Source organism: Paramisgurnus dabryanus, chromosome 2 (genome assembly GCF_030506205.2).
Source record: "Paramisgurnus dabryanus chromosome 2, PD_genome_1.1, whole genome shotgun sequence".
NCBI lineage: Eukaryota > Metazoa > Chordata > Actinopteri > Cypriniformes > Cobitidae > Paramisgurnus > Paramisgurnus dabryanus.
In genome coordinates, this window is record NC_133338.1 from 19,677,853 (window position 1) to 19,705,833 (window position 27,981).

The window sequence follows — 27,981 nt, forward strand, 5'->3', positions numbered from 1 at the left end:
AATATGACAGTCAACAGCAAAAGAGCGTTCACGCTTCAATATTTGATTGACAAGACAGCTGAATCGGTGGTTGCCTAGCAATATAAAAATCTGCGACGCACTGCTCTTTATGTAAAGTGACCAAAAAAGGCAGTGCGCGCCTTGCGTTTCCAAGCGTTTAAAAAGTGTTTGGTGTGATTAGCCCCTTAGACTGTGCCTGCCTGTGGCCAATACAAATCCAGATTTATTTGTTAAATAATTTAAAGGGTACATTTTATGCAAACTCCACTTTTACAAGGTGTTTGGACCAGACTGATCTCACGAAAGTCACAGAATTTTTTGCTAATTTTTCAGTGGCATTCTCACGGATCTCCACATTTTTCCGTGCCCCTGCTACGGACTGTCTTTTTCCGTGCCATTCTCACGGATTGGTTACTCAACTGTTTTGTCCTATTTTTAAACCATTGTTGCTACGGTTTAGGGTTAGATTTACATGAAATGACATCCTTACCCAAACCCAACTCTAACCCCAACACCAGGCGACAATTGTTTAAAGTTTAGAAAATATAAAGAATAAATCAGCAAATAGTTTAAGTGACATACTAAAGCAAACACCAAATCTAACCCTAAACCGAAGCGAAAATGGTTTAAAAATAGGAAAAAGCAGTTGAGTAACCAATCCGTTGGAATGCCACGGAAAAAGACAGTCCGTAGGAGGGCCACGGAAAAAGACAGAACTTTCAGGTTGGTTTGGACATAAGTGTGTGTTGGCAGTATGCGAACACAATAACCCTACAATGAAAAAAATCCACCCTCTCCTTCTTTTTTAATCCACATTAAATGAAAGCAGTCTCATTAGACAGGCTGTTGTGATTCTCTTGTTAATATGATGTCACACAAACAAAGCCCCACCAAATAACACTGACTGACTGGTTAATTTTACCCAAAAGCTTTTCTAAATGTGCTTGTGAGCACATTGTAGTGCTATTTTTAACCAAAAGCGCTGACTGTCTCTTGGTAAGAGAATGAGGAGCCAAATAGGTGCTTTTTGGACATGCTATAACAAATAATCTGTGGGGTATTTTAAAATGAAACTTCACAAACACCCCTAAGGCACACCTGAGACTTATATTACATCTTGTAAAAATGGGCATAATGTGTAATATCTTGTAATAAGACCGACAGAAAATTAAAATGTTGCTATCTATGCCTAGAAAATAGCAACGTTTAATTTTCCGGCGATCTTAGTACACAATGTAACTACAGAAGAGTCAAGTTTTAAATAGGAAAAATTTCGCAACTCTTCGGTAATTTTTTGTGCAATGCTAATGGTCTAATCAGATTCAATGGATTGCTAAACTATGCTAAAACTGTTAGCGGCAGACCAAGAGATCAGCTGAATGGATTCCAAAACGGTAAAAATCAAATTTTTAACTCTAGGAGAGTTGGAAAATGAGCATATTTACGAAAAAGTGGAGTGTCTCTTTAAACTAGGTAACCAACATGTTCAATATATTCATTATGGTTCTATTTCAGAAAAAGTCAAGAGGTAGCAGTAGTTTTCTAAAGCCTGGTCATGAGGGCCAGCATTCCTCCCAGCAGCCAACGAAAGTGCTTTACTGAGTGTGACCATATTCATCATTGTGTTCTACACAAGGGTTGTCTGTCTACACTGCTGTTCTCATGCCAAATTCCTCTAATTTATTTCTCATTAAAATAACTATTTAATATGTAACTATATTAAACAATAGCTGGCATCATGCAACAGTAAAAAACTGTTTCCCAGAAGTTGCCTTTTGACAAAATGCTCGGAGCTTCATAGATAATTATTTAACAAATATTATATGCATAGCTTTGTTACACTCTAAAAACCGTTGGGTTAAAATTAACCCAACTTGGGTTGTTTTGCAACCCAACGTTGGGTTAAATATGGACCAACCCAACACTGGGTTATTTTAACCCAACAAGTTGGGTTGTACAATCAACCCAACCAGTTGGGTTGATTTTTTAACCCATCTGTTGGGTAGAAATAACTTTTTGTTGGGTTGAAACAACCCAACGTTTGGTTAATGTGTTTAAAGCTGAAATTTTGTGGTTTAAATTGCTTTCATACCTTTCATTGTGGTGTCTATAAATAACAAAGCATAGATTTAATTGAAAAAGCATATTTATTGCACATGAACAATAAAAGAGTACATAGCCCTACACAAACAATCAACTTTCTAATAAAAAAAATATATTAGTATTATATCTCACAATCTAAAATGACAGATACCCGGTTAACATTACAATTAGATCAAGTAAAAAGTTGTACAAGTAAGGGATAATGTATTGGCAGCATGTCATCACAGAAAAAAGCCCCAACAGTTTCTTCAGGAGAAATGTCACAAACACATTGGTTTAATCATTTGTAAATTTAATGTCGGATATGTTATTAATAGACATTGATATTTAATTTTTGTGTAATATAAAACTGTACCTGTCAAAATGATTTGCAGCATTGGAGTTTTTAGTTTTGAGCAGTAGTAGAATGTCACGACTGGCCAATCAGAATCTAGCATTTTAGAGAACCGTGTAATAAGAAATGGTTAATGTAACACATAAGATCAACACTAAGTTGCACAAACAGTCAATATATGATCAACATGAGTTATCACCCTAGCATGACAAATAACTACACAGACTTCTTATAGAAAGGGATTCCGTTCTTGGGAGTTCGTAAACAACAGTCTTCAAAAACACCCACACTGATGTGCACTGCTTAGTAAAATGAATGTCCAAAACATAAAAAAAAGTTTAAAGCATGTCAACATCACCAAGGAGGGTGTATTGCTGGAGTGACTGTCTGTCAAAAACAACGAAGGCTTGATGGCAGAGATCGTCATCTTCCAATCCAAGGACAAATGGGAATGGTTTTGTCACCTCAGCCTCTCAGAAGAATGCAACCATGTTGGTCCCAACCTGTTGAAAACAGACAAACACTTGTTAGAATGCAGGCAAAGACGCTAAATGCATGATGCAGCATTATTATACAAAACCAAACAATTCATATTTCATACACACAAATGTAGTATCTAGTTTAATTGTAATGAAATGTATACATTTCTGTTTTATTTCAATAACCTTACAATATACTCTTTGTTCATGCCAATAACTCAGATTCACAGTAATTTCAGATTCTGCCACGTCACTTTACCTGGCAGTAAGCCCGATTTTTTAGATTTTGCAACAACCTGCATACTTGCCCTTATTACTTAATATAGCCAACACTTTATTAGCATATATTATGTAATGAATACAGGGCTGGACATTAAAGGAATAGTCTACTCATTTTCAATATTAAACTATGTTATTACCTTAACTAAGAAAAGTTGATACATCCCTCTATCATCTGTGTGCATGCACATAAGCGCTGGAGCGCGCTGCGACACTTCGATAGCATTTAGCTTAGCCCCATTCATTCAATGGTACCACTCAGAGATAAAGTTAGAAGTGACCAAACACATCAACGTTTTTCCTATTTAAGATGAGTAGCTATACGAGCAAGTTTGGTGGTACAAAATAAAACGTAGTGCTTTTCTAAGCGGATTTAAAAGAGGAACTATATTTTATGGCGTAATAGCACTTTTGGGAGTACTTCGACTCGCCTGAAAAGTCCGCTCCCCTTCTCCCTCTCATAATGGGAGAGGGAGGGTGTTATTGTGCCGGGTCGAAGTACTCCCAAAAGTGCTATTACGCCATAAAATATAGTTACTCTTTTAAATCCGCTTAGAAAAGTGCTACGTTTTATTTTGTACCACCAAACTTGCTCGTATAACTACTCATCTTAAATAGGAAAAACGTTGATGTGTTTGGTCACTTCTAACTTTATCTCTAAATGGTACCATTGAATGAATGGGGCTAAGCTAAATGCTATCGAAGCGCCGCAGCGTGCTCCAGCGCTTACGTGCACGCACACAGATGATAGAGGGATGTATCAACAATTCTTAGTTAAGGTAATAACTAGGGCCGGGACTCGATTAAAAAAATTAATCTAATTAATTAGAGGCTTTGTAATTAATTAATCGAAATTAATCGCATTTTAATCACATATAAATATTTGACCTGAGAACATTGAGAAGTTATTTTTTTACATGGATTTTTAGTATACCATGAATAATGACTGAATACATAAGCTTAAGCAACAAAATATTGTTTATTTTTGTTCAACTAAGTCGTTTTACTCGGAGTCGGGCTAATGTCCACGCAAGCTGCTATATGTTTTGTGTTTTTATAGTGTGATAACGAAAATTCAACGAGGCTTAAACTAACTTACGTGTTCAGAGCAGGTGTTGTCAGTGAACAGGCTGTAAACTGTTGGCTAAGTTACAGACACTCGTGAAAAACTGATGCTGATTATCTGGGAAACATTCTCTAACAGCAGTCAAGTTGTCATTGTTTGTGTCAAAGTTGTGCATTTGTTGTAACATTAAAACAGGAGATCAGACTTACTCTGTCTGTGCTGCTCAAAGTGATGCTTCATCGGAGCTTCATTCCTCTATGGGTGTGCGAGGCTATGCTTTTTTATTGGTTGTTGCGTTAAATCTTACCCAGATACAACAGTCCTATTTTCTGATTGGCTATTGTGTAGCCTCTTTCTTTATTTTTTGATTGGCTGATAGAACTCCAGGGGAGACGGCCCGTCTCAGACGGGCTTGATAGAGAGAGCGGTGCGGCCAGATACATTTTGAGCGCTGAAGCATATTAAATATATGATAAATAGGTTTTAGTGTGGCCGGAGTGCATGACTAAAGACTGAAAGCACGGCTATTATCAGACCAGCCCTCGCAGCCTTAAAACACTACCGGCCCACCGGGACTCCGCCACTGCACGGGGACAACTAAAGCGATCTCATCAGCTTCTTCGTTCACTGTGGTTTGTTGTGGTCTGAAGTCATAAACGCTAGTTGGTGCCCCAGTATAATCGGTCCGCCGAAACTTATCCAATGAGAAATGTTCCGCAGTGCAAAAATAAGTGCGATTAAAATGCGTTAAAAATTTTAACGCGTTATTTTTTGTGTAATTAATTAATCTTAATTAACGCGTTAAAGTCCCGGCCCTAGTAATAACATATTTTAATATTGAAAATGAGTAGACTATTCCTTTAACGTTTGTCCCTAAAGTTAATGTTTTAGAGTTGCGAGTAAAAGAACATTTTCCTTGGCCGAGTTTTAACTCTATTCCTACTTGTAAACATGTCTTCTTGCTAGTTCACAAACAAAATATTAAATGTTTTAGGTTGCTTGCAAAGCAAAGTGTGCAATACTTCCATTACTTACATAAACTTAAGATTTTCTTCCCACTTTTGTAGACATGAGTTGGAATATCATCATGGGGTTCTGTAGAGAAAAATGTTTAGGTTAAATTAGTAACTTTACTGTCATAATACTCAGCAAACAACAATTGTATTCCCAAGTGTACCTGTAGGTGATTTGTTGATGCTCCTGGTTCTTGGCTGGGAAGTTGCAGGATTCTGTCTGTAAAATGCAGTGCCCAAGTTTCAAATAGCTTTTCGGCATGGTCAGGGAATAACACAGAGAAGTCTTGTGAACTCTGAAAATGACAAATCATGCATTCATTTTCAATAAAACTTTAATGTAAATTTATGCGATAATGAATGCTATATGGGCTAGCTTGTCAGTGAACTACGGCTGCGTGTAGTAAATGGTACTTCACCTGTTTTCAGATGATGGCAATTTACTTCTAATCACAGAACCGGCTTTACCGATGAGATGGGCTTGACAATTGTATACAATTAAAGAGATAGTTGGGCCAAAAATGATATTAAACCCATGATTACTCACCTCCAAGATGCATACGTCCATCATTTTTCAGACTAACACATTTTCAGTTATTTTAGAAAATGTTTTAGATCTTTCAGTGAATCAAATGTAAAGTTATGGGATCCACTCCTTCAAGTCCAAAAATATTTGCATCCATCCTTCACAAAATAAATCCATATGGCTCCACGATAATAAACAAAGGCCTTCTGAGGGTAATCCGTGCAGTGTTGTTGTAGAAATATAACAAAAATAACTAGCTTCTGCTAATGGCGCCATCTTGGTCGCGTCCGCATTTAAGATTAGAGCTGTCCTGAATACAGAGGAGTCTAAGATGGCGGTATTACTGGAAGCTAGTTATTTTTGTTTATAAAGTTTAAATATAGATATTTCTACAAAAAAAACGGCACGGATTACCCTCAGAAGACCTTTGTTTATCATCGTGGAGCCATTTGGATTTCTTTTGTGAAGGATGGATGCACATTTTTTGGACGTGAAGGAGTGGACCCTGTAACATTACATTTGATTAACTGAAAGATCTAAGACATTTTCTAAAATATCTCAAAATGTGTTTGTCTAAAACATGATGGACATATGCATCTCGAATGGCTTGGGGGTGAGTAAATCATGAGTTTAATATAACTTTTGGGTGAACTATTCCTTTAATCGTGCAACCTTACTACTTTTGAAAATGACATACTCACAGCAAAATAAGCAGGGATTCTTAATAAAGAAATGCTTTGATATGCCTCATTGTATTATAAACATATCACTTTAAATAATAAAAAACAAGTGCATTTTCATGTTACCTGTAAATAACTTTGTAAAAGCTGGTATCAGAACCTCAAAGTGACATTGTTTTAGCTTCTCCAGGAGAAAATATCCATCTTTTATCCATCAGGGTCTGAGGAAAAGAGCCAAAACTGTGATTTAAGTGGGCATCATCAAAAACATTTGAAAAAGATAAAAATGTCTGTAACTTACAGACCAAATGAGAGTTCACACCCTGTCTGTGAACTCAAGGCTAAAGTTTCATGATCTAAACATGATATTAAAAGCATCAGTTTGATTTCAACTTTTACAACAAACGATTATTTATTTAAAACGTACACGTTTCCTCCTCATATTAACTTTATCTGTTTTAAACTGAATTTCTAAACCATTAGAATACGTTACATTCTAACGTTTCTAAAATTATTAAAAGAAGCCATTTTAGACATATTTCATAAAACGTTTGATCAAACGAAATATTTAAATCATTTAAAAGCAAGCATATAGATTTACTGAGCATTACAGACTAGCCAACGGACGCTAATAAAACTTTTAATAAGAGTTATGTCTTGTGAACCATCATTTTGCATACTTTTGCATTCAGAAATAGTTTAAATGATTAAAAACAATGACACAAACCTTTTCCTTCAAATAAATCAAAGAGAAGTCGATGAAAAACCGTTTATGAATCCTGAGGTGATGTTAAATTCCCGCGTCAGGTAGCGTGCTGTGGCAGGAGGAGTCTGACGTGTCTGTGTGGGGGAAGGGAGAAGTTCTCTCTGGGGAAGAACAACACTGACACCCGGTGGTCGCGCCGGTAACATTCCGACTGTTTGAAATTAAACTTTAAAATTGGCGTTCACTTTACAAACCGACTGCAAATTTGAACATTATACATATATATTCTCGCCTGAACTTATGTTTAAAATACATTTTGTGGACTAGAGAAAGTAATATTGAGAAACAGCTATATGTATCTATTAAGTTGGCTCTGCTTCAAAATTACCCAACATATAACCCAACAAGTTGGGTTACACAAAAACTACCCAACACTGATAAAACAACCCAACAAAATAACCCAACTGGCTCAACCCAGCAGTTGGGTTGAAAAAACAACCCAACGTTTTTTAGAGTGTAACATGATGATTCAAAAACTGGCTGCAATTCCTAATACTGATTATGGCTTTTCATAGGCTAAATGTTTGTGTGTGACTAAGCATCTAATCTATACACAAGTTGATCCACACGATAATCCATACACAGTTTGGAGGTGGGGCAATTTGGTATCTCCAATTCACCTAGCTTTCATGTTTTTGGCCTGTGGGGGAAACTGTCGTACCTGGAGTAAAACCCACACGGATCCAGGGAAATCATGCAAAGTCCACACAGAAATGCCACCTGACCCAGCTGGGGCTCGAATCAGGGACCACATTGATGTGAGGCAACAGTGCTACCCACTGACGCACTGTGCCACCCCCAAACCAAGTTTAAGTAAACTAAGTTACATAACATGAATACCACACTAATGGGAAAGATGTGCAGATCAGCTGTGACTCACGTTGGTTAAGACTGCATCAGTCTTCTCACTAACGCATCCTTGCAGGCTAAAGGTCAAGTCGTGACAGCTGACCATGATTCTTCGTCCAAAGCGCTCATCGAATGGCTTCACGTCAGGCTCAATGCCTGAGAAATCTAATTTCTGAGGATTAAGAAGGAGTTGTAATGTGTTTATGTTCATAATTAGTTTCAGTGAAATGCAATGAAGTCTGTGTGAAACTGCATCACATGAAGGGTAGGGTATAAAGAACTAACCTGTGTATCAGGATCAAGGGCGAAGATCTTCTGTCGGCCCTCATTGCGGTTGCTTTTATTCATCTGATCTGTTTCTCTGGCAAACTAGGGGTAACATTTACATGTACATTGACATTTATTCATTTAGCAGATGCTTATCTAAAGCAACTAGCAAATGAGAGATCATAAGATAACAAGACAAAGAATTAATTTTAAAGGGGCCTTATATAAAATAGGATTTGTCAAACAAAATAGTTTGATGTACATACACATCATACTATTTTTCTTACCTTGACCTATAAAGATCATTTATTAAAAACAACTGAATGAAGTACCTTCATAAGCTCTGGATGAAGACTTCGCCCATAGCTCTCTGCAATGTTCTCAGGTTTCCCCTGACTGCTGCTGTCATCATCTGTATTAAGGAGACAGGTGGTTTAAAACTTTGTGAACTCTAATTTAACTAAAAATTATTATATATAACAAAAATCTGATAATATTTTGATATACTGTGAGTAGTGCTTTCCCATACAGAAGTTGGGGCAATGATACTTGAGTGTTGTTGATGCATACACTATTAATAGTGCAGTTGTAATAATAGTGAGAGAAATTAAGGGTCTAAGTACTAAAAAAGGGACCAAACCCCCCTTTCTCTACTATGAGAAACAGTCTTTATGTAAACGTCAGCATTATTTATATATTCTATCTAAATTCTTTGCAAAAATATGTTTGTTATTATTATGAGACATCGGAGTTCATTTACCTGTAGTATGCACAGAGACATAGAGACTGACATAGAGACTGACAGTACTACGGTAAACATTACTGTTACACATACTAACTATTGGTAGGGTTAGAGATTTGAATGTTTAAATACTAAACAGCTGTATGTAACACACACTGTTTGTCCTATAGACAAAAATGATCCATATGATCAATAATGTGACCTGTTGAGAACAGATGTACTTTCCAAAGCCCTATAGACTTAAAGGGATAGTTTATCCAAAAATGAAATTCTGTCATCACTTACTCACCCTCATGTTGTTCTAAACACAAAGAAAAAATATTGTAAAATGATGATAAGCACACAACTGATTATAACCATTGACTTTCATAGTATTTGTTTTTCCTACTATGAAATAATCATATTATTAATTAAGAAAAATAAATAAAAAATATTATGGAAGTATTGTGATAAATGATGATGAAGATATTTTGATAAATGATGGTAAGAACACAGTTGACGATACCCATGGAATTCCATCGTATTTGTTTTTCCTACTATGAAATAATCATATTATTAATTAATCATCAAAATATCCTCATACAGGTTTAAATAAACATGAGGAAGAGAAAATTATGACAGAATTTGCATTTTTGGGTGAACTATACCTTTAAGAGGATATCCCAAAAAATCACACAGACAAGATTGTGTGATAAACAGCAACGCACCTTGTTATCTACCAGAACACCAAAGCATTATGACAACCACAACTCACATCTACTTCAAAAATCTTGTTGTGCAATGCATTGTGTCATTTATACAGAGATCTTCTTAATCATGCACATTAATCATTTTGAGAATTAAGAAGTTATAACAGTTTTTTAACATACTGAAAGCATAATTTCATTTCCTCATGAAATCCCTCAAAACAAGGATACTATCAGTCAGTCACTGCATGAAAAGAGCTGTATACGGACAAATACGGAATGGGAAATCCCTGCTAAACTTTAGGTTTGCCAGATTTTTGAGGCAGAGTGCTTGGAAAGGTAATACACCAAAGTAAACTTGTGAAACATCCAGAAACCTTACGTTTGTGGATGTTTAAAGGAACTGGTGGAAGTTTCCAGGAATCCTTACGGCTGGTTGTGGGGAGCGGTGGGTGTGAGGTGTGAAGGGCTTTTTATATGTTAATGACCCACAGGTAGAGGTGTCTTCTTTGTTTTCAGAGCTGAGTGGGGTGGGGGGTTAACCATGTCTCTTTAAGACAGCACATACAGTATTGTGGTACATAAAAACTGTGTTTTCTAAATATATTTATTATTAATATAATTTAATTAGTCTATTTAAGAAACTAAGCATCATTCAAAATAACTAAAATTCAATGGACACAATTACCATTTTAATGTGTGAAAATTATGTCTCTGACTCAAGAGAAATGCAACAAATGTTATTTCAGAATATATATTTCCAACACTTTGAAAACATGTCTCCAACTGCCCTAGGTCAGAATATTGTGCACGTATGTCTCAATGGTGCATACATCGTTTAAAAGAAGCCGTTCAAATGACATCATGTAACTCATTTTTGCTAGCTAGGATGTTGATAAATTAGTCAGTGAAATGTAAAGCTGCTTATTTTTGCTGATGTCTCATGATTTGAAGTTCATTGTTTCTATTGTTATTATAATTCTACCCCAACATTTCATTAAATCTTTTAAAATAGAAACAAAAATATCAATAGACAGGTCCATAATCTAAAAGACAGTCTTTCACATGTGGATGCAAAACATGTTGGGTGAAACAGACTGACAAACTCGGGTAAACATATCTGCAGATACCTGTCAGCTACTGTACTTCTAGTCCAGAGGTGCCCAAAGTTGGCCCACAAAAGACCTTAAATTTTTTTATGTTTCATGCATACTTGAAGGTGTATAAAATGCATCACAAAACCTAATGAACTCGGGTACTATAGGCTAAAAATGAAGAGGTTGCGGCAGTGGCACACAGAGAAAAGGATATTTAAAATTGATTGGCAAAACGATTTCTTTTTTCTACAAAAAGCCTTGGAAAATAAAACTGCATTAGTTATGCATAAACAGAGTAATGTTTGCTTATTTATTTTTAAAATTATAAATTAGGGGTTATCAGGGCAACTTTAATTTTAATATAACACAACAACATTTACTTTTGGCCCACAGCCCTCAGTCAGGTTTGGCCCTTGTAAGGAAAATGTTCGGGCACCAATGAATCTTCTAGTCTATCTGAGGAGGTAACTTTTAGCATTTGATAATGCATGCTTGCACAAAGTCAGACCACATATTATAATGTTTGTCTTCAATCAATCAATTTAAACAAAAGAGATGGGGACTTTATAATATAATAAGGGTCCATATATCACAGTGAAAAAAGACATACATGTATTTTTACTTTAACATGAACTAATGCTAAGTTACAGCATATCATATATTGAAGAGTCATCATTAACTACAACATGACATGTTTTTCATTGTTAGTTAATGCAGTCATTTACAATAAATTAATTTGAGTTCATGTTGTAGTTAAGTAAGTTCAGTAAGTTACATGTCTTAACTCAGCATTAGTTTATATTTACTTATATTTAAGTAAGAATTCATTTAGGTATACGTTCAATGTTTCCAATGATGAGCAGTTAATCCACTAAACCCAGAGATAATTCCTGAGGCATGTTTAAAGAGTTTTGTATTTCATCAAGAAGGTGCTGATTCACAAAGATTTTAAATTTAAGAAAATCTGAGCATCATTCCAAATAACTGTTAACATGTTTGTCAACTAAACATGTTTTGTAAACGTAATAAACTTTATAAAAATATTTTTTATTTTGTATTAATAATCAAGTATAAAGAACAATGCATAGTGTGAAAATGCGGATTATAAAACGTATATTAAAGAAAAGGACTACATTTCCCAGAATGCACCTGCACCCACTCATCTGACTGCCCCCACCCTTCAGGTGCGACTGCTCAACCTATGGGCTTGACGGAAAATTCAAATCGCGAACCGTTACTGCCTGGACTACTCCGTCTCTTATTTGTTTGTTTGCTCATTAACAGTATGGTAAGTTTGATTTAATTCATTTGTCTGCATCGCGCTGATCGGTTACCTATTTGTTAATATTATGTTATTTACTATGATTCGTTTTTGTCTTTATACTAGAACTGTTTGAATTTAAAGCACAAACAGTAAAACATTAAGGTTATACGTGGTACACAGCGGTAAACATGAGGTTAAAAATACGCGAAGTTACATTCAAACCGGGCTGTTAAAAGAATCAATTCGATGTTTAAATTTTTAAAAACAAAACTTTAAAGAAGCCAAGATGAGACGTTATTTGCTTAAAACAAACAAAACAACAGTAACTCGTTTGTTTGAAATGTTAGCAGCTAGCAAGTGTCTCTCGGCTATTTTAAATGGTACAGACGATCTTTTGTTGTTTTAAAAGCTCATTCAGTTCTGGTAGATGCTGCTTATTTTTCAAGACTGTTTTAATAGCTTTATATTGATTTGTAACAAAGCCAGCTTCACTTTAAGAGAACCTAGATGCTAATTGTAAAGAAGCTTGGAGTCATAATATATTTAAACGTTATATGTTTGCTGTTCTTCATCTTTTTAAATATGAAGTCTATTCATGTTTGTGTTTACAGAGGTCATGTACACTGTGGTCAACTTTGTGGACGATGAAGAGGTTTCTGGGTAAAGATGATGTATGTTTAATTATTCAATGATTACATTAAATTAAAATCAAACATGTTAAATAGTAAACGGATGTATTGTGATATGTGATTTTGATTTTTAATTCTGTGTTTGCCAGAGAAATATAATGAAGTAACAGTGAAAGCTAAAACATCAGACTGATCCAGACACTGAAGAAATTGATGTCACTGCAATCTGGCCAAAATGATGTAAGTTTAATAATTAAGTTATTAAATTAAAGAGGTTAAATCGTAAATAGATGTGTTGTAATGTATGTGATTCTATTTTTTTTATTCTGTGTTTGATAGACAACTATATTGAAGTAACCTACTGTAATGAAGCTGCAGAACAACACAGAGACTCTGAGGACATCAACACAGATAATGAAGTAAGAAGATGTATATTAAGAAGTTCTTTGATAATATATTGTTGTATCTTTGTACAGTTTAATGCAGTGGTTCTTAACGTTATTCCTGGAGACCCACTGCTCTGCACATTTTGTATGTCTCCCTTATTTAACACACCTGATTCAAATCATCAGCTCATTAGAAGGGATCTCCATGAACTGAACTACGTCTGTCAGATAAAAGAGATATACAAAACATGCAGGGCAGTGGGCCTCCAGGAATTAAGTTAAGAACCACTGGTTTAATGTAAACTTTCTAAAATGTACAACTTTAATTCTATGTCATTTGATTTGTCGTGTGTGTGTATGTGTATACGTATATGTGTATTAGTATTATGCCAAATACTTATATGTACTTTTATATTTCCAAAGGGCTCCAAAGAGATGTCTGTCCAGATGAGGGTGCATCAATGTTACGTTTGCTGACAAGTATATGCTTTACAATGTAAAACCTAACAGTTAACTTAACTCAAACCATTTAAGGAAATCGGTTGCCTTAACCCATTAAGTTTTAAAAAACATACATTTGAGTACTGTGAACTTAAGTCTTGTGCAATTATGCACTTATATTTAGTTAGTGTGAACTTAAATATAAGTGCATAACTGCATGTGACTCAATTTGTTTAAGTTCACAGTACTCAAATCCATGTGTTTTAAAACTTAAATGGTTTAATGCAACCGGTTTTCTTAAATGGTTTGAGTTTAGTTAACTTTTAGGTTTTACAGTGAGAAATTCTTGAATAATTCCAAGACAGAGCTCTGCAATTGAATCAACACTGCAAAAAATCAGTTTCTAACTTAGGATTTTTATCTTGTTTTTAGTAGAAAAACTAAAAATTCTTAAATCAAGATGTATTTTCTTGATGAGCAAAATTACCTAAGAAAATGTCTAGTTTTTAGACAAAAATATACAATTTAAGGAAATTTGTGCCTGAACAAGCAAAAATATATAACAATGGGGTGAGAAAATTGTGCTTGAATTAAGTTTTTAAGAAAAAAGAAAACTTAAGATTTTTTTCTCACACCATTGGCAGATATTTTTGCTTGTTTTAAGCACAAATTCACTTAAATTGTGTGCATTTATTTATTTTGTCTAAAACTAGACTTATTTTCTTAGGTCATTTTGTTCATCAAGAAAAAGCATTTTAATTTAAATAATATTTCTACTGAAAACGAGACAAAAATGCTATGTAAGAAAGTCATTTTTTTGCAGTGTAGGACTGATTTCTTAAAGCAAGATCAATATAGTTGTTGTTCATTTTATTTAGATATTTACTACATTACAGTGGCAGCTGGTGACTTCTTTTTTTGTGAGCACTCGATGCAAAGTCTGTCACAACATGTATATAGCCAGTCATTTGTGTGGTTCCCAATTTCAAAATATGTGTTCTGCGTGTATGTGCATCACGTGTTTTGACTAAACACGTGATGCACATGGTTTACATGAAGCAACAAACACATTTTAAAAACACAAGCAACACACATGACACTCCGAACACTTATTTTGAATTTGCACCCCTCGGATGAGCAGTCACGAGCCGCCACTGCTACTTTACATTGTACTGCTTTGAATGTAGTTTTCATTGTCACTTTTATTTTGTTTTATTTTACTCTAATATTGCTTTCTCTGTCTGTATATTTATGAGTTTAAATAGTATTGTTTATGTATGCAACTTTTAATATTTGTGTATAATATTATTTTGTGATTGTGACAATTGTGAATTGTTCAGTTTTTTATTAAATAAACATTTCAAACTCAATTCAAGTTTTTTATTATTTTTTTAAGGGTTTTGGGATGAATATGAATATATATATATATATATATATATATATATATATATATATATAGTGGGGGGGATTGTAGTCTATCTGCATAGCGAGTTTTGGGAGGGGGTTTTAAAAGCAACCAATCAGTGTTGAGATTAAACACCAATGGAGACACTAGAATTGTGCAAAGGTGTGAAATCCCAGTACCTCTGCAGGTGTGAAAATGTCCCCTGACAAAATCTTCAATGGGATTATTTGCCATGGCAACAAATGGCTGCATATACCACAGGAATATCCCATCAGCAAGATACATCCGAATTGGTATCATTACGGGAGTTTCCTAACTTGGTGGAATTAGAAGTTTACCCTCAGTGGAACTAGTAGATACCTCCGAAAATCAGTGGTGTTTACAGGAGTTTCCTAGTACGGATACACCTCTTTTCATGCAGTGAGTGTTCATACCAAAGGCACAAGGAGTTGTTATGAGGGTCTTTATTAAACAGGACTAAAGCATTCCGTTTGTGACTCCTCTATGTGAATAGAACCTCCCTAACATTTCATTAAAGCCCCACTAAAAATGCACTTTTAAATGTGTTTCTATCAGAAATCTATTGCCAGTGTGTGTGCAGAAACATTCTCTTATTATATAAATCCATCTTTTCTTCTTTATCTTTTCTTCTTCTCCTTTACACAGCAACAGTCACACAAAACAGGCTTGGGGATCCCCTAGCAATGTGATGTCACAATGATTACCCCCAACCATAACCGCTCACAGACTCCGCCTTATGAGCTTGTAGTTCAATATTCTGCCAGAGACACATGTTTTGATGAAGTCCAAAGCACACGTGTAAGCGAAGGGGAACAGAAGCTTTCTTTGCATTAAAAGAGATATACACAAAAACAGCCTGTTTTTCATTGCAGCCACAAATGGCCATGTTCAACATTGTATAATGAAAGATCTGTGGTGTATTTTGATTTAAAAATTTACAGATGCATTCTGGGGATACCAGAGACTATTTTAATATTGCTGAAAACAGCTAGGTTAGGGGCCCTTTAAATATCTAAAAATCTGAGTTAAATAAAACGTTAACTCTAAGTGATTTAGTAAGCTTTCTAAAATAAGCACAGTTTTAGTATTTGCAACTGGCAGAACAGGAACTATGCACCTCTTCAGGAAGTAGTACAAAGAAATGTTTCCCTATTTGTTTATCAAACTAAAGTCTAAGAGTTGATTGGTTATGTGGGTGATGGTTTTATATGTTTATTGGGAGGGGGATGTGTTTTCAGAGATGAAAGAAAAACACTTAGAACAGCAAATTAGAAACTGCTGCTTGTTGATATTTTGGAAGTGACATCATGATAAAGTGATGATGAAGTCTATTTATATTATTAAAGTGATAATGTCATGATAAGATAGTTTGAATGTGTTTGATATGGCATGAAAACATGAGATAGCCACAGTATGAGATTAAGTTCCTTATCAACCTTATTCAGGATGAAGCAATGTTTTACACTGGAAAAACAAGGTGGTGAGGGCACAGTCTGTACCGTAATATACGACGGTCCTAAATCTCTTATTCACAATACATAAACTGTTTTCTGTAACCTCAGAAACTCCACAACATACAATTAAACTGTAAGTGACATGCAAGCTGTATAACACAGACAATATGAAAGATGATCAAAACAATGACATATCCTATGAGTGACTACTGGGGAGAATTATAACCTAGAAAGAGGTGACTTCATCAATCTTGTTGCAACGTGGGCTTACAGGTACCAAGTGTTGTGTGTCCCTATGTGCCATAAACATGTTTATGTACTAAATGCATGTGTATCAGTGTTTGTGTTTTTCACAGTGTGTGAGTTATTTACCTGTAGAGCTATCAGATGGTTCTGATCCGTTCCTTCGGTCGTCGGTTGTGTTCAGTAAGGCCTGCTTCAGCGTGTTAACCCAGTCCTCCATATCTGCCTCACTCTCGGCCGCCAGATAGTGACTGTATCCTTCCTGCATTTTTAGCTCAAAGCCGTTGCGCCGCATCTTAGGACACTATAAGAAATGTGTTGTGTCAGTCAGTAGAGTAATGTAATGATGTAACTTTAAGAGCGGTCTGTTTGTGTTTGTGCTGTAAGAGTGGATGTTCAGATTCATCAGATTCCTCAAGTTAATGAAGTACTGAGAAACCTATCAAGATCAGAAATTTCCTTTAATAAACCAAACAAAAGATGTGAATGTAACAAGATATACAGTATCACTGTCTTTACTATTGGGCGAAATGCAACGCTCAACATGACTGCTTTGGCGACAAAAGTCCCACCTTTCAGTTAAACTGCAGCTGAAATGACTTTAAATAAAGGTGGATTTTAGGGCAAGTTAAGCTTAAGAAGGTTTATTGTACCAATAAGTGTAATTAAATGGCCCATATTATGCAAAATCTACTTTTAAAAGGTGTTTGGACATAAATGTGTGTTGGTAGTGTGTGAACAAAACAACCCAACAATAAAAAATACACCCTTTCCTGCTTTTTAATCCCCATTAAACCAGAGCAGTCTTATTAGACATGCTGCTTTGATTCTTTTGTTAATGTGATGTCACACTGAAAAAGCCCCGCCCACGACCACTGACTGACTGGTAAACTTTACCTACAAGCTTTTCTAAATCTGTTTGTTAGCACGTTTGTAGCACTAATGTGGCAAACGATACTAATATCCCAGCCTCTATTCACAGGAATCAGATCTATTTTTAACCAAAAGCTGTATCTCACAATTGAAGGTACAGATATGAAAACAGCTCCCGCCCAAATAGGGGCATTTTGGACATGCTAACAAATAATCTGTGAGGTATTTTGAGCTGAAACTTCACAGACACATTCTTGTAAAAATGGGCATAATATTGGTCCTTTAAATTCTTGAAACCCTTTTTGTTATGGTTGGCTATACCTGCTCAAAACAGGGAAGTAAACAGGCAGTGATTGTTCACCAAGTGTGTGGTTATAGCTGTACTATCCTAAGACCTCTGTTCCGTAAACTGCAATAACATTTAATCACTAGATATTGACAATTTCAGAGCATGTACCGGAACCACATCTATACAGGAGTCCAGATAGATGGAGCCTTTTGTGTCTTTGAAGTTTTTCTCGTCTTTGTAAGAATTCAGTATGTAGGAGCCATCAGGAAGCTGAGACAGGTAGAAGTATCTCCTTTTAAACACCTAAGAAAAATAGTTATATCAACACATCAATATGAAATTATTTTGGACAAATTTGATTTTATGAAGTGGCTTGATCAAACAGAGCTATCTCAAGTGCATATGAATTATGACTGCTGTGTAAGGGATGAGCGTTTCCCAAATTCCACTAACCTTCATGGAGACAGACAGACTGCTGTTGATGTTTGCTTTCTGAAGCCAACCCTGCTTCATTACACCACCTCTCTGAGAGCACAGAGACGACGAATCCTAACACACACACACAAACCGAGTAAAACTGATGAAGCACATACTGTAAACAGATTTAAATTCAAGGCACTTCATGTATTTGGATGAGTGTCTGCATTTTAAGATGTACTGCTCTGACGCAATCACTTGTACATCTTGTGTACAGAACAGTTTACACATTTTTTCCAATGAGGCACCTTTCCCTTCAAACATTTAAAATTCACACAGATATTTAGCACAACATAGTAATCTAGTGCTCACAAAAAAAACGCTTGAACTTGCTTTAAAATAACAGAAATCAAAATGTGTGTGTTTGAAAAGACAATATGAATTAAATTTGTACTTACAGCTACCATAAATGTATGTGTATGTGTGTGTGGGGGGAATGTCTAATGTAATTGAATCAGACTGGCATCCTTTATGAATGTGCTTTTCTCTTGCTCTCCACTGTAATATAATTGTCCAAATTCCCTTTTTTACTCAAACGCTTTTCAATCCTCATCCCTCTCTCCCTCTCTTTCTCTCTCTCTCTCTCTTCTTAACAGCCCCTCTGAGACTGATCAATCGCTTGCACCCTGTCCTTCCTGTATTGTCGATCATTGAATTTTGCATTAATTAATTTTGCTAGCATTTAAATATTCAATAATAACTAACTCCTGTATATGTTTTGCCTTTCACAGGTCTTTCGTTTTACCCTGACCAACACCTCTCTTATCATCACCCCCAAATAAAGCAGTAATTCAACTAATATACACATATATAAATAACACATTAATGCATGCAAAGCAGAGCAGGAAAGTGTTTGCTACGTATTCGCCACACTACATATACATATTTTTATATCTAATTTGATCTAAATCTGCAGGACACTTCAGTATGTGGCTATTAATAGAACAGAGGATTAGATTCCATGTAATGGACCTCTCTGTTCACCGTCTGTTTTTTATCTTTACATCTGATCATGACCTCACAAAAGCGCCACTACTACATTCCAAAGATATTGGATATAATAAGATATATTGGATATAGAACATTATAATAAGCACTACTATTACTATGAATAAGGGACAATGGCCGTTTTGGTGATGGAAGTCCCGTCTTCCAGTTAAAAGAACCAATTATCGAAAAACACTGGTGATTCAATGGTTAAGGGGCTCTATACAGAGTCATGTAAGGTGCTTGCCAACCTGTGTGCATGCGCTGTAGCAAACAACCTCGAAAAAAGTGTTTTTGGCGACTAAGGTTTTTGAACCCACTTTTGCTCTGCAGTATAATCACTTTTTTTGCAGAACTGGGCATGCCAAAGTCTTTTTGTAATGTAATTATAGTGATAATGTTGATGATTGCATGAGAAAGAACGAGCAATGCCCCACACGCACGCACTACTTGAGTGGGCGTATCTGAATATGAACGCTGCAGCCTCCGGAGGTCGCATTTCCAGGCTGCATATGTCATCAAGACTGTCTTGTTTCAGAATATTAACAATTATAAAGTTAAATATTATTCTTTGTTTATAGTAAATTGTTGTAATATGCGAATGACTTGCGAATGTAAATGGTATGTTAACTTAAATAAACCAGGCTTGATGACGCTGCCTATGCGACCTCCGCATATGGAAACGGACAGTATCTGCTCATTCTTTCTCTCCCTCTTTTGTCACCACAATTATTTTTAAAATAATCTGTTGAATAGTTGTACTCTATACACTTTGTCATTATTTGCCTGGGCTTCTACTTTCAAAGCTAGGTATTAATTGAGTTATTAACAAAACCAATACACCCCTTTGACACCCCTGATCTAGACCATCTAGAAAAAGTAATCTACCCCAGTTAAGTGGGTGGGACTTTAGTCTTTCATGACTGAAATAGAGGCCCAGAGGCATTTCAAACATGGCCGCCTAGTGGCGCGACTTTCCTAAAGGGACTTGGCAACGTTCAAACTATTTTCAAAGAAGCACAATATTTCTAAAACGGCCCATAACATCCCAGTGAAACAATGTTTCATCCAACTGAAGCAAGTAAGTGGTGGAGGTGAAAGTGTTAAGAGGCTGAAAAAACATAATAGAATGAACTCACAGAATCGCAAATTGTGAAGATAAGTTTTTCCTACATTCAGTTTTCCACTTTGAAATATTTAAAGCTCTTACCTCCTCTCCCTCATCGACCTCAAACACTTGGCTTGGCAGCTTCTCTGTCTTCATCCCTTTACTGAAATGGAAAAAGCAGCTTAAACAAATTTCATAAATAGCACTGTGAAGCCTTTGGCACATAAATGGCAAACTTCAACATACCAGGGAAGCATCCGGAAATCTCCCGAGTAAGCCTCGTAATTATAGTTGATGACGCGCCAGTCAGTGTTGTACATCTTAATGCACTGCCAATGAATGAAAGTATTGCTTGTTAACTCCATCACACAAAGAAAGACACATAAAAACACAGGAAAATTTGATATATTTTATAAGTATGATGGCTGTGGGCTTTGATTTTGGCAGTGAGATGTTGTGCGTAATCTTTACCTCTCTGGCAAACAGGCTTTTTGCTTCGCTTTCTGCATTTTGAGGAACTGAAGAAACGATGGTTCTCCTTTGGCGATCAATCTGGCACTCCTACAGTAGATACATTACAAACAATCCTTTGCTATGTCATTTTTGTTAAAGCACTATTGGCATGTATTAAAGCCAAACATTTACAGATTTTTAACACTTTATTGAAATAGTGACTAAAATACATTCTCATATTTTTAATTTCTGTGCTGTTTTTTGTGTTTGTTTTGTTATTAGTGACTATTTTATTGCCATTTGCCTATTAACAAAATGCATCATTCAGTTACGAGTACAATTTGTTTCCAAAAATCAAACCCAGACTTTTTTGTTTCATTACAATTCTTACATACAGGTAAGTGTGTTGTTATTTTATTTGGTTACACCAGTTTTACTCATCTGTAAAATGGTCGAACCTAGTAGAAGTGTGTCAGTTACCCACTGTCAGGAAGAATCAGCCAATTATAGCTATGAAGAGACACTACTTCCTGTCACATGACTTTAAATTAGAATTTTGCTGCTACCACTTCATTTTCATTTGCTGCAGATGAGCCATACATAAGAATCATGTTTTTTATAGTATTGATTTTATAATCTGAATTATTTGCTTTATTTTGAATTTTGTAATCTGACTTTCTCTCAAGCGTTTAGAGCCTGGCAATGAAAAGATTCTTGATTGTCCAAACTAGAAATTAACCTTAACGTGTAAACTTGAGAAAAGGTGCTTGTGCCGTGTAAGTCAAACTTACTGATACATCATCAGTCGGCCACTGCAGCAGGTCTCTCTGTGGATCATTGTGGATTTGAGTTCTTCTCTGGAATACAACATTTTCATAATCCAATGGCTCGATGATCTTCACCTGCTCCTGCACACATACAGTACAAGCACAACTGAGACTGCCTCCTAAATCTACTACACTATATGTTATTGCTTTTGAGGTTATTAAATCTGTTGTGTTTAAGTTTCTCAGTGATTTAACAACTTTCCATTTAAAGGAATAGTTCGGCAAATAATGATATTAACCCCATGATTTACTCACCCCCAAGCTGTCCGAGTTGCATATGTCCATCGTTTTTCAGACAAACACATTTTCGGATATTTTAGAAAATGTTTTAGATCTTTCAGTTGATTAAATGTAATGTTACGGGGTCCACCCATAGTCCACGACCTTCAAGTCCAAAAAAGTGCGTCCATCCTTCACAAATTAAATCCAAACAGCTCCAGGATGATAAACAAAGGTCTTCTAAGGGTAATCCGTGCGGTGTTGTTGTAGAAATATCCATATTTAAAACTTTATTAACGAAAATAAATACCTTCCGGTAGCGCCGCCATCTTAGTCGCGTCCGCATTCAGGATGAGAGCTTACGCAGCCTACGGAGGCTACTCTGCTGCTGCTCTGTGCAAGAAAAGTGCGTACACTACGCTAATACTCTCTCATGAATACAGAGGAGTCTAAGATGGCGGCGCTACCGGAAGGTATTTATTTTCGTTAATAAAGTTTTAAATATGGATATTTCTACAACAACACTGCGCGGATTACCCTCAGAAGACCTTTGTTTATCATCCTGGAGCCGTTTGGATTTAATTTGTGAAGGATGGACGCCCCTTTTTTTGGACTTGAAGGTCGTGGACTATGGGTGGACCCCGTAAAATTACATTTAATCAACTGAAAGATCTAAAACATTTTCTAAAATATCCGAAAATGTGTTTGTCTGAAAAACGATGGACATATGCATCTCGGAGAGCTTGGGGGTGAGTAAATCATTTGTTAAATATCATTTTTGGCCGAACTATCCCTTTAAACATTCCACCTATTAGGGCATTTAGGGCATCATGTATTCTCTAGAAATAAACCCATAATCTTGTAGTTGCTGGCACCATAGATCACCAAGTTGGAGAACTTTATAATCACACTAGAAGCTTTTATATAATTTATTAAGACATTTGGTCTTATCACAAGTTGAGAAATTCCAGAAAAAGTGAAAGTGAGTCATGTGTTAAAGCTTAAACGCACTCCTGACTCAGCTGTCATGCCTTGTGTCGTGCTATGGTTATCTTTATTAACTTTGCTCAGTCCATGAAATTGAGAGTCTTTCTCCTACAACAAATCATGATGGACAGACGCTACAGGGTGTGGATCAGATGAATCTGAATATGATTTCCTAAAATAACAAATTACTTGCCTATCAAATCGTAATCCTTTTGCATTTGCCCTGTTCATACTCATGTTGCACAGCAGCATATCAGATAGATCAGCTAACCTGCTTGTAACTTTCACTTTTTTTCTGTTGTAAAGATGTCTGAAAGGGTGGCAATAAATTATAAGCTGTCAGAGATATGAACAGAAGTTATACTGAAGTGTAGGTCCAGAATTTACAAAAGGGGCAGTCGATTTCTTTTTGTCCAAAGTTCGGGACTGCATAAAGCTGCCTATTGTTTTAAATATGTTTCTCAGATTTAAAAGAGTTCAGAAATGACCGGATCATTGAGGCTTGAACCTATAATCACAGGGGTTCGAAAAGAAAGAATAAGATCCCAATGACCTTCAAAAAGAAAAAAAATTAAAGCAATTTGCAACTAATCCTTCTGAAACAACATTTTGTGGAAACATTGCATTGCTGTTAAACCAGTCCGGCCCATCATGCATAAAATCATCCAATTCAGGTCTGTGTCCAGCAGATCTGTGCACATATAAAAAATGTTATGCACTCATAATGAAGCATTGCCTGTAGCATTCCGATACCAGTCCTTTTGCGCAAGCAATAACATCACAGCCACACCCACATTCGCAAAGAAGCAGCTCCCGGCCAGTGTTATCCAACAGCTGCATTAATTTAATTCCGTAACCGGAAACATGATCCATTTCAATACATAAAGACCGGGACACGGACCACCCCATGCAGTCCACCTGTACCTATATTGATTCCTGTCCTGCATCCTCAAATGACGCGTTGATATTATTCTACCAGTTCACTCGCCTGTTCGCAGGACACTGCAGGGATACATTTCCCGAACAACAACATAACTCACTGCTGAAACACCATAGTAGGATGCATAGTTGGAGAAACTAACTAGCATTGACGAGTTAACTCGGATTTAAAAGAAAATGCTTCCCTGCCAATGACGAGTTTTTGACATTTGTCTATATATTTATATATGTTAATATATATATAAAAAATGGAAGGCATTAAACTTTTGTTAAAATCATTTTAGTTCTCTGTTGTTGTTTTTTTCAAGATATTTTATTCAGTCGCAAGTTTTCTTCTACGTTCCCAGGGATTCCCAAGTGTCTTAAAGCTCCGCATACCTGCACACATGCGCTCTGCAAAAACACTTTAATTCTGTTTACAAACTATAAGCATTAAATGGCATTTGTATATATTTAGAATGATGATATAGAATGCACTGCATGTTGCTTGCTTATTTTGTTCAAAAGCATGATCAATCTAAGTCTACACGTCATACTGACTAAGAACTATGCTTAACCCCAGCTGTCCAATATACCCAGCACTGAAAACAACATATGTGAACAGGAACCGCATTAACTAAAAAATGATACAATGTAATCTGGTTCTGAGGCCACTGTGCACCAACATGTGTGAAAACACAGAAGATCATAAAATTGAATGCAGTTTGGGTAAAAGTGATGTTTTATAATTTATTTTATATGAAAAGAAAAGCTTTTTTTATTAAAGAAAGGGGATTTTTGTTTGCAGCCTATATGCTGTCAATTAGAAAACGGGTGTGTTAAAACAACAAATTTTGTGTCTAGTTAAGGACAACACATTTAATATGGTGTCCCTAACTAGACACATCTCTGTGTTATTTTTGGAACAACAAATTTTGTGACACATAATGTAACACATAATGTGTTAAATAGCATAACACAAAACAATGTATACAAATTTAACACATTCTTTCTTAGTGTTCGTAGAAAGAAAATCGGAATCAGCTAAAATCTGTATCTGCAGCTCACACCTAAAAATCGGATTCGACGAAGAAAAATGCAATCGGTGCATCTCTAAAAGAAATCTATAAAAACATGCAATGAATGAATACAATATGTGTTTCAGTGCAGTATAGACGGTTTCATCAGATGCACATGCGTTGTCGAGGTTATGTGTCTGGTCAGAATTTTACTTCTGGTCCTGTTTGTTTAATGGTTTGACGGGTGTCTAAACTGATATCTGGAACAATACCTCGTCGAAAATAACAAATGTTATGGTTTCCTAAAGATGAGGGGAGATGGCGATTCCTGAAATTCCTTTACTCTTGATCTGCAATTTAACTCTATATATTTAGCTAGTTTTTGTAAAAAGCAGACAAAAGTCTTCCAATGACTTTGTATTATTCAGCATCTAACCAACTGTAATGATGTAAAATCTGCATACTCTTTTTTTTTACTTGTCTTTTTCTTTAATTTGAAATAATTGTGACTTAAAGACATAGTTTACTCAAAAATGAAAATTCTGTCATCATTAACTCACCCTTATGTTATTACAAAACTCTATAAATGTTTTATTCTGAAGGAAGATATTTGTAATGAAGCAGGAGCAACTATGGAAGTCAATGGTGCTCAAAAACGGTTTGGTTACAAACATTGCTAAAAAAAGTGTCTTCATTTGTGTTCAGCAGAACAAAGCAATGAATGCAGGTTTTGTAACAACATGAGAGAGAGTAAATGATGACAGACTTTTCTTTTTTGATGTAACTATCCCTTTAATTGCACAATTCACCCACAAAGATATACGTAAACCTATGCTTCTAATACTTCAATGACGCACAAGTGTCCTTGAAATGTGACCTCTGCAGTTTATTTTGCTTTAAATACTACAAACAAATTACAAATAAATTCCAATTTCAAAATACGTAAAATATTTTATTGTTTAGCTTAACAGAGGTGAGACGATGACCTACATGTAAGCCAAAGAAGCAAACACCCAATCATGAATATAATCACTCACAATACGCATACGCTCTGTGTCTTAAACACATGACTTAACAACAAATGTTTCACCAGCAACTTCCTGTCATGTGTCATTCATTGCACAGCGAGGCAAAAACCACAGCCAGTCCTGGCCCCACTGCAAGAGAGTATATGTCATAGCTTACTTCTGTTGGCTTGTGACTGAACTCTTATTTTATCTTCTCCTAAACGTTCAACTTCCTTATGCAAGGTCCAGTCATTCTAGCGTAGGCCTTAAAATCTTATGCCAAGGTGGGTAGTTCACCCAAAAATGAAACTTCAGTCATCAATTGTGTTGCTTCAAACGCCCAAGACTTTTAGATGTATTAGAAAACAAGAGAAGAAATTTTGAAGAATGCTGATGCTGCATTATTTTTTTCTTCAAAATACAGAGAAGTAAATGGTGTAAGTAACTAACACTCCTAAATGATGACAAATTTTTTTGTGAACTACCCCTGTAAGCCACATAACTGATGAAGTTTCCAACGGTCAAAAATAACCCACCAATAGCCTCTCTGTAGAACCACAGTCTCTGTCTGTCAACAACGTCAATGCTGCTAAACACAGAGAGAAACTAAAGAAGAATCACAGACCATTAAACCACAGGTTGAGGTAAAAGGAAATGCGAGTTAGTTACTGGCCTCTTATAAGCCGAGGGGCGTTGGCACTGCCCTGCTCTAGTCATGTAACTTCCATATGCAAGAACGCTAGAAGGAAGACCGAATGTGGCCAAACTGTGAAAAACTAGTCCATGGCTGAAGATCATCTCCAGTGTGGTTAATGTATTTTGCAGATTGTTTTGTCTAGCTAACCAGAAAGAAAGAGCTCTGTTGCGTTAAACAAATGCTCACTCTCTGCAAACACACGTCAGTATTTAAAGCAAATTGGTGTAACCTCCATCTGAACCTTTGCATGACTTTCTTAACACAGATGTTGTCATTACAAGCCTGGCTTATCTTGTTCCTTTAAATCTCCTACTGGAGAGGACCACATGAATCTTTGATCAGCTGAGGCCTCTTGTTTGCAACACTCATTACTACTAAATCACAAAGAAAAAGACAACATTGGTTAGAAGTAAAAATTGATAAGATTATGACATTTATCATCTACCTGGAATTTATGTTGTCAAAATAAAACTGCAACAGCATAGTGTAATCAAATATGAGACCATGAACCACAAAACCAATCATTAGCACGGATATATTTGCAGCAAAAGCCAAAAATACATTGTATGGTGAGTCAAAATTATACATTTTCCTTTTATGCCGAAAAGCATTAGGATATTTTATATATGTTATATAAGATATTTTGTAATTTCCTACCATAAATATATCCAAACTGTTATTTTTGTGAGTGAATGCAGTTGATATGGACTTTTTTTGGACAAAGGTGATTTTCTCAACATTTAGATTTTTTGCACCCTCAAATTATTCCAGATTTTCGAATAGTTGTATCTCTGCCAAATATTGTCATATTCTAACCATGCATTTATGGAAAGCTTATTTATTCTGCTTTTAGATGATGTATAAATCTCAATGTCAAAAAACTGACCCCTTGTTTTGTGGTCCAGGGTCACATATGGAACTATGGGTCAGTGGCAAAGCAAAAGTAACTTCCCACAGTGGCTTGGACATAACAGCACACCCTGAATGATTCAAATGTTTTTCAAAAGATCTAAGTGAACACTATGCAGTTTGTTATAAACATCTGAAATATATTCAGTGAGATCTGTGCCGCAAACATTGCATTACACATTATCACTTAGTTGTTGACATATCACACAACTCCTTAAATCAAATACAAGAGGAAATATCAGACAAATACTTCATTCATAACGTGCAAAGGACACAGGAAGCGTAGCTGAGCAGCCTGTGGGTATTCTCAAGGGAAACGGAGAAGCTCTGCAATCTCCATAGTGTTGCCTGTTGTCTTGTCTCCTTGGAAACCACCATTAAACTGACAACTGACCAATAGCACATGACAAAATAAACCTCTTAACAGTGAAAGCAAATCTGATATTCCATATTCATATTCCAGGTATAATTTGAATGCCCC

At 35.8% G+C, this 27,981-nt stretch overlaps 1 protein-coding gene and 2 long non-coding RNA genes across 6 annotated transcripts in view; 1 reads left to right on the forward strand and 2 right to left on the reverse strand.

Moving 5' to 3' along the window:
* dock11 (dedicator of cytokinesis 11) overlaps nucleotides 1-27,981 on the reverse strand; it is a 107,824-nt gene that overhangs the window by 78,994 nt on the left and 849 nt on the right. For both annotated transcript variants that reach the window (XM_065275518.2, XM_065275515.2), the window contains exons 2-11: nucleotides 21,709-21,825; nucleotides 20,936-21,025; nucleotides 20,711-20,793; nucleotides 20,567-20,627; nucleotides 18,346-18,441; nucleotides 18,061-18,195; nucleotides 16,860-17,034; nucleotides 8,695-8,774; nucleotides 8,381-8,464; nucleotides 8,127-8,267 (exon numbers count right to left, since the gene is read on the reverse strand). In XM_065275518.2, coding sequence (XP_065131590.1) covers nucleotides 8,127-8,267; nucleotides 8,381-8,464; nucleotides 8,695-8,774; nucleotides 16,860-17,034; nucleotides 18,061-18,195; nucleotides 18,346-18,441; nucleotides 20,567-20,627; nucleotides 20,711-20,793; nucleotides 20,936-21,025; nucleotides 21,709-21,825 — 1,062 coding nt within the window. The remainder of the gene's footprint in view (nucleotides 1-8,126; nucleotides 8,268-8,380; nucleotides 8,465-8,694; nucleotides 8,775-16,859; nucleotides 17,035-18,060; nucleotides 18,196-18,345; nucleotides 18,442-20,566; nucleotides 20,628-20,710; nucleotides 20,794-20,935; nucleotides 21,026-21,708; nucleotides 21,826-27,981) is intronic.
* LOC135764835 (uncharacterized) lies at nucleotides 1,845-8,120 on the reverse strand. Of its 2 annotated transcripts, XR_010540302.2 has the most exons (5): nucleotides 7,208-8,120; nucleotides 6,607-6,701; nucleotides 5,439-5,570; nucleotides 5,297-5,356; nucleotides 1,845-2,940 (listed from the first exon to the last, which is right to left on the reverse strand). It is a non-coding gene; the product is annotated as an uncharacterized lncRNA (long non-coding RNA). The 2 variants fall into 2 exon arrangements; XR_010540301.2 differs by having other exon boundaries at nucleotides 6,607-8,118.
* On the forward strand, nucleotides 11,557-14,822 carry LOC135764836 (uncharacterized). 2 transcript variants are annotated; one of them, XR_010540304.2, is made up of 5 exons: nucleotides 11,557-12,175; nucleotides 12,763-12,822; nucleotides 12,930-13,020; nucleotides 13,120-13,199; nucleotides 13,590-14,822. It is a non-coding gene; the product is annotated as an uncharacterized lncRNA (long non-coding RNA). The 2 variants fall into 2 exon arrangements; XR_010540303.2 differs by lacking the exon at nucleotides 11,557-12,175 and having other exon boundaries at nucleotides 12,530-12,822.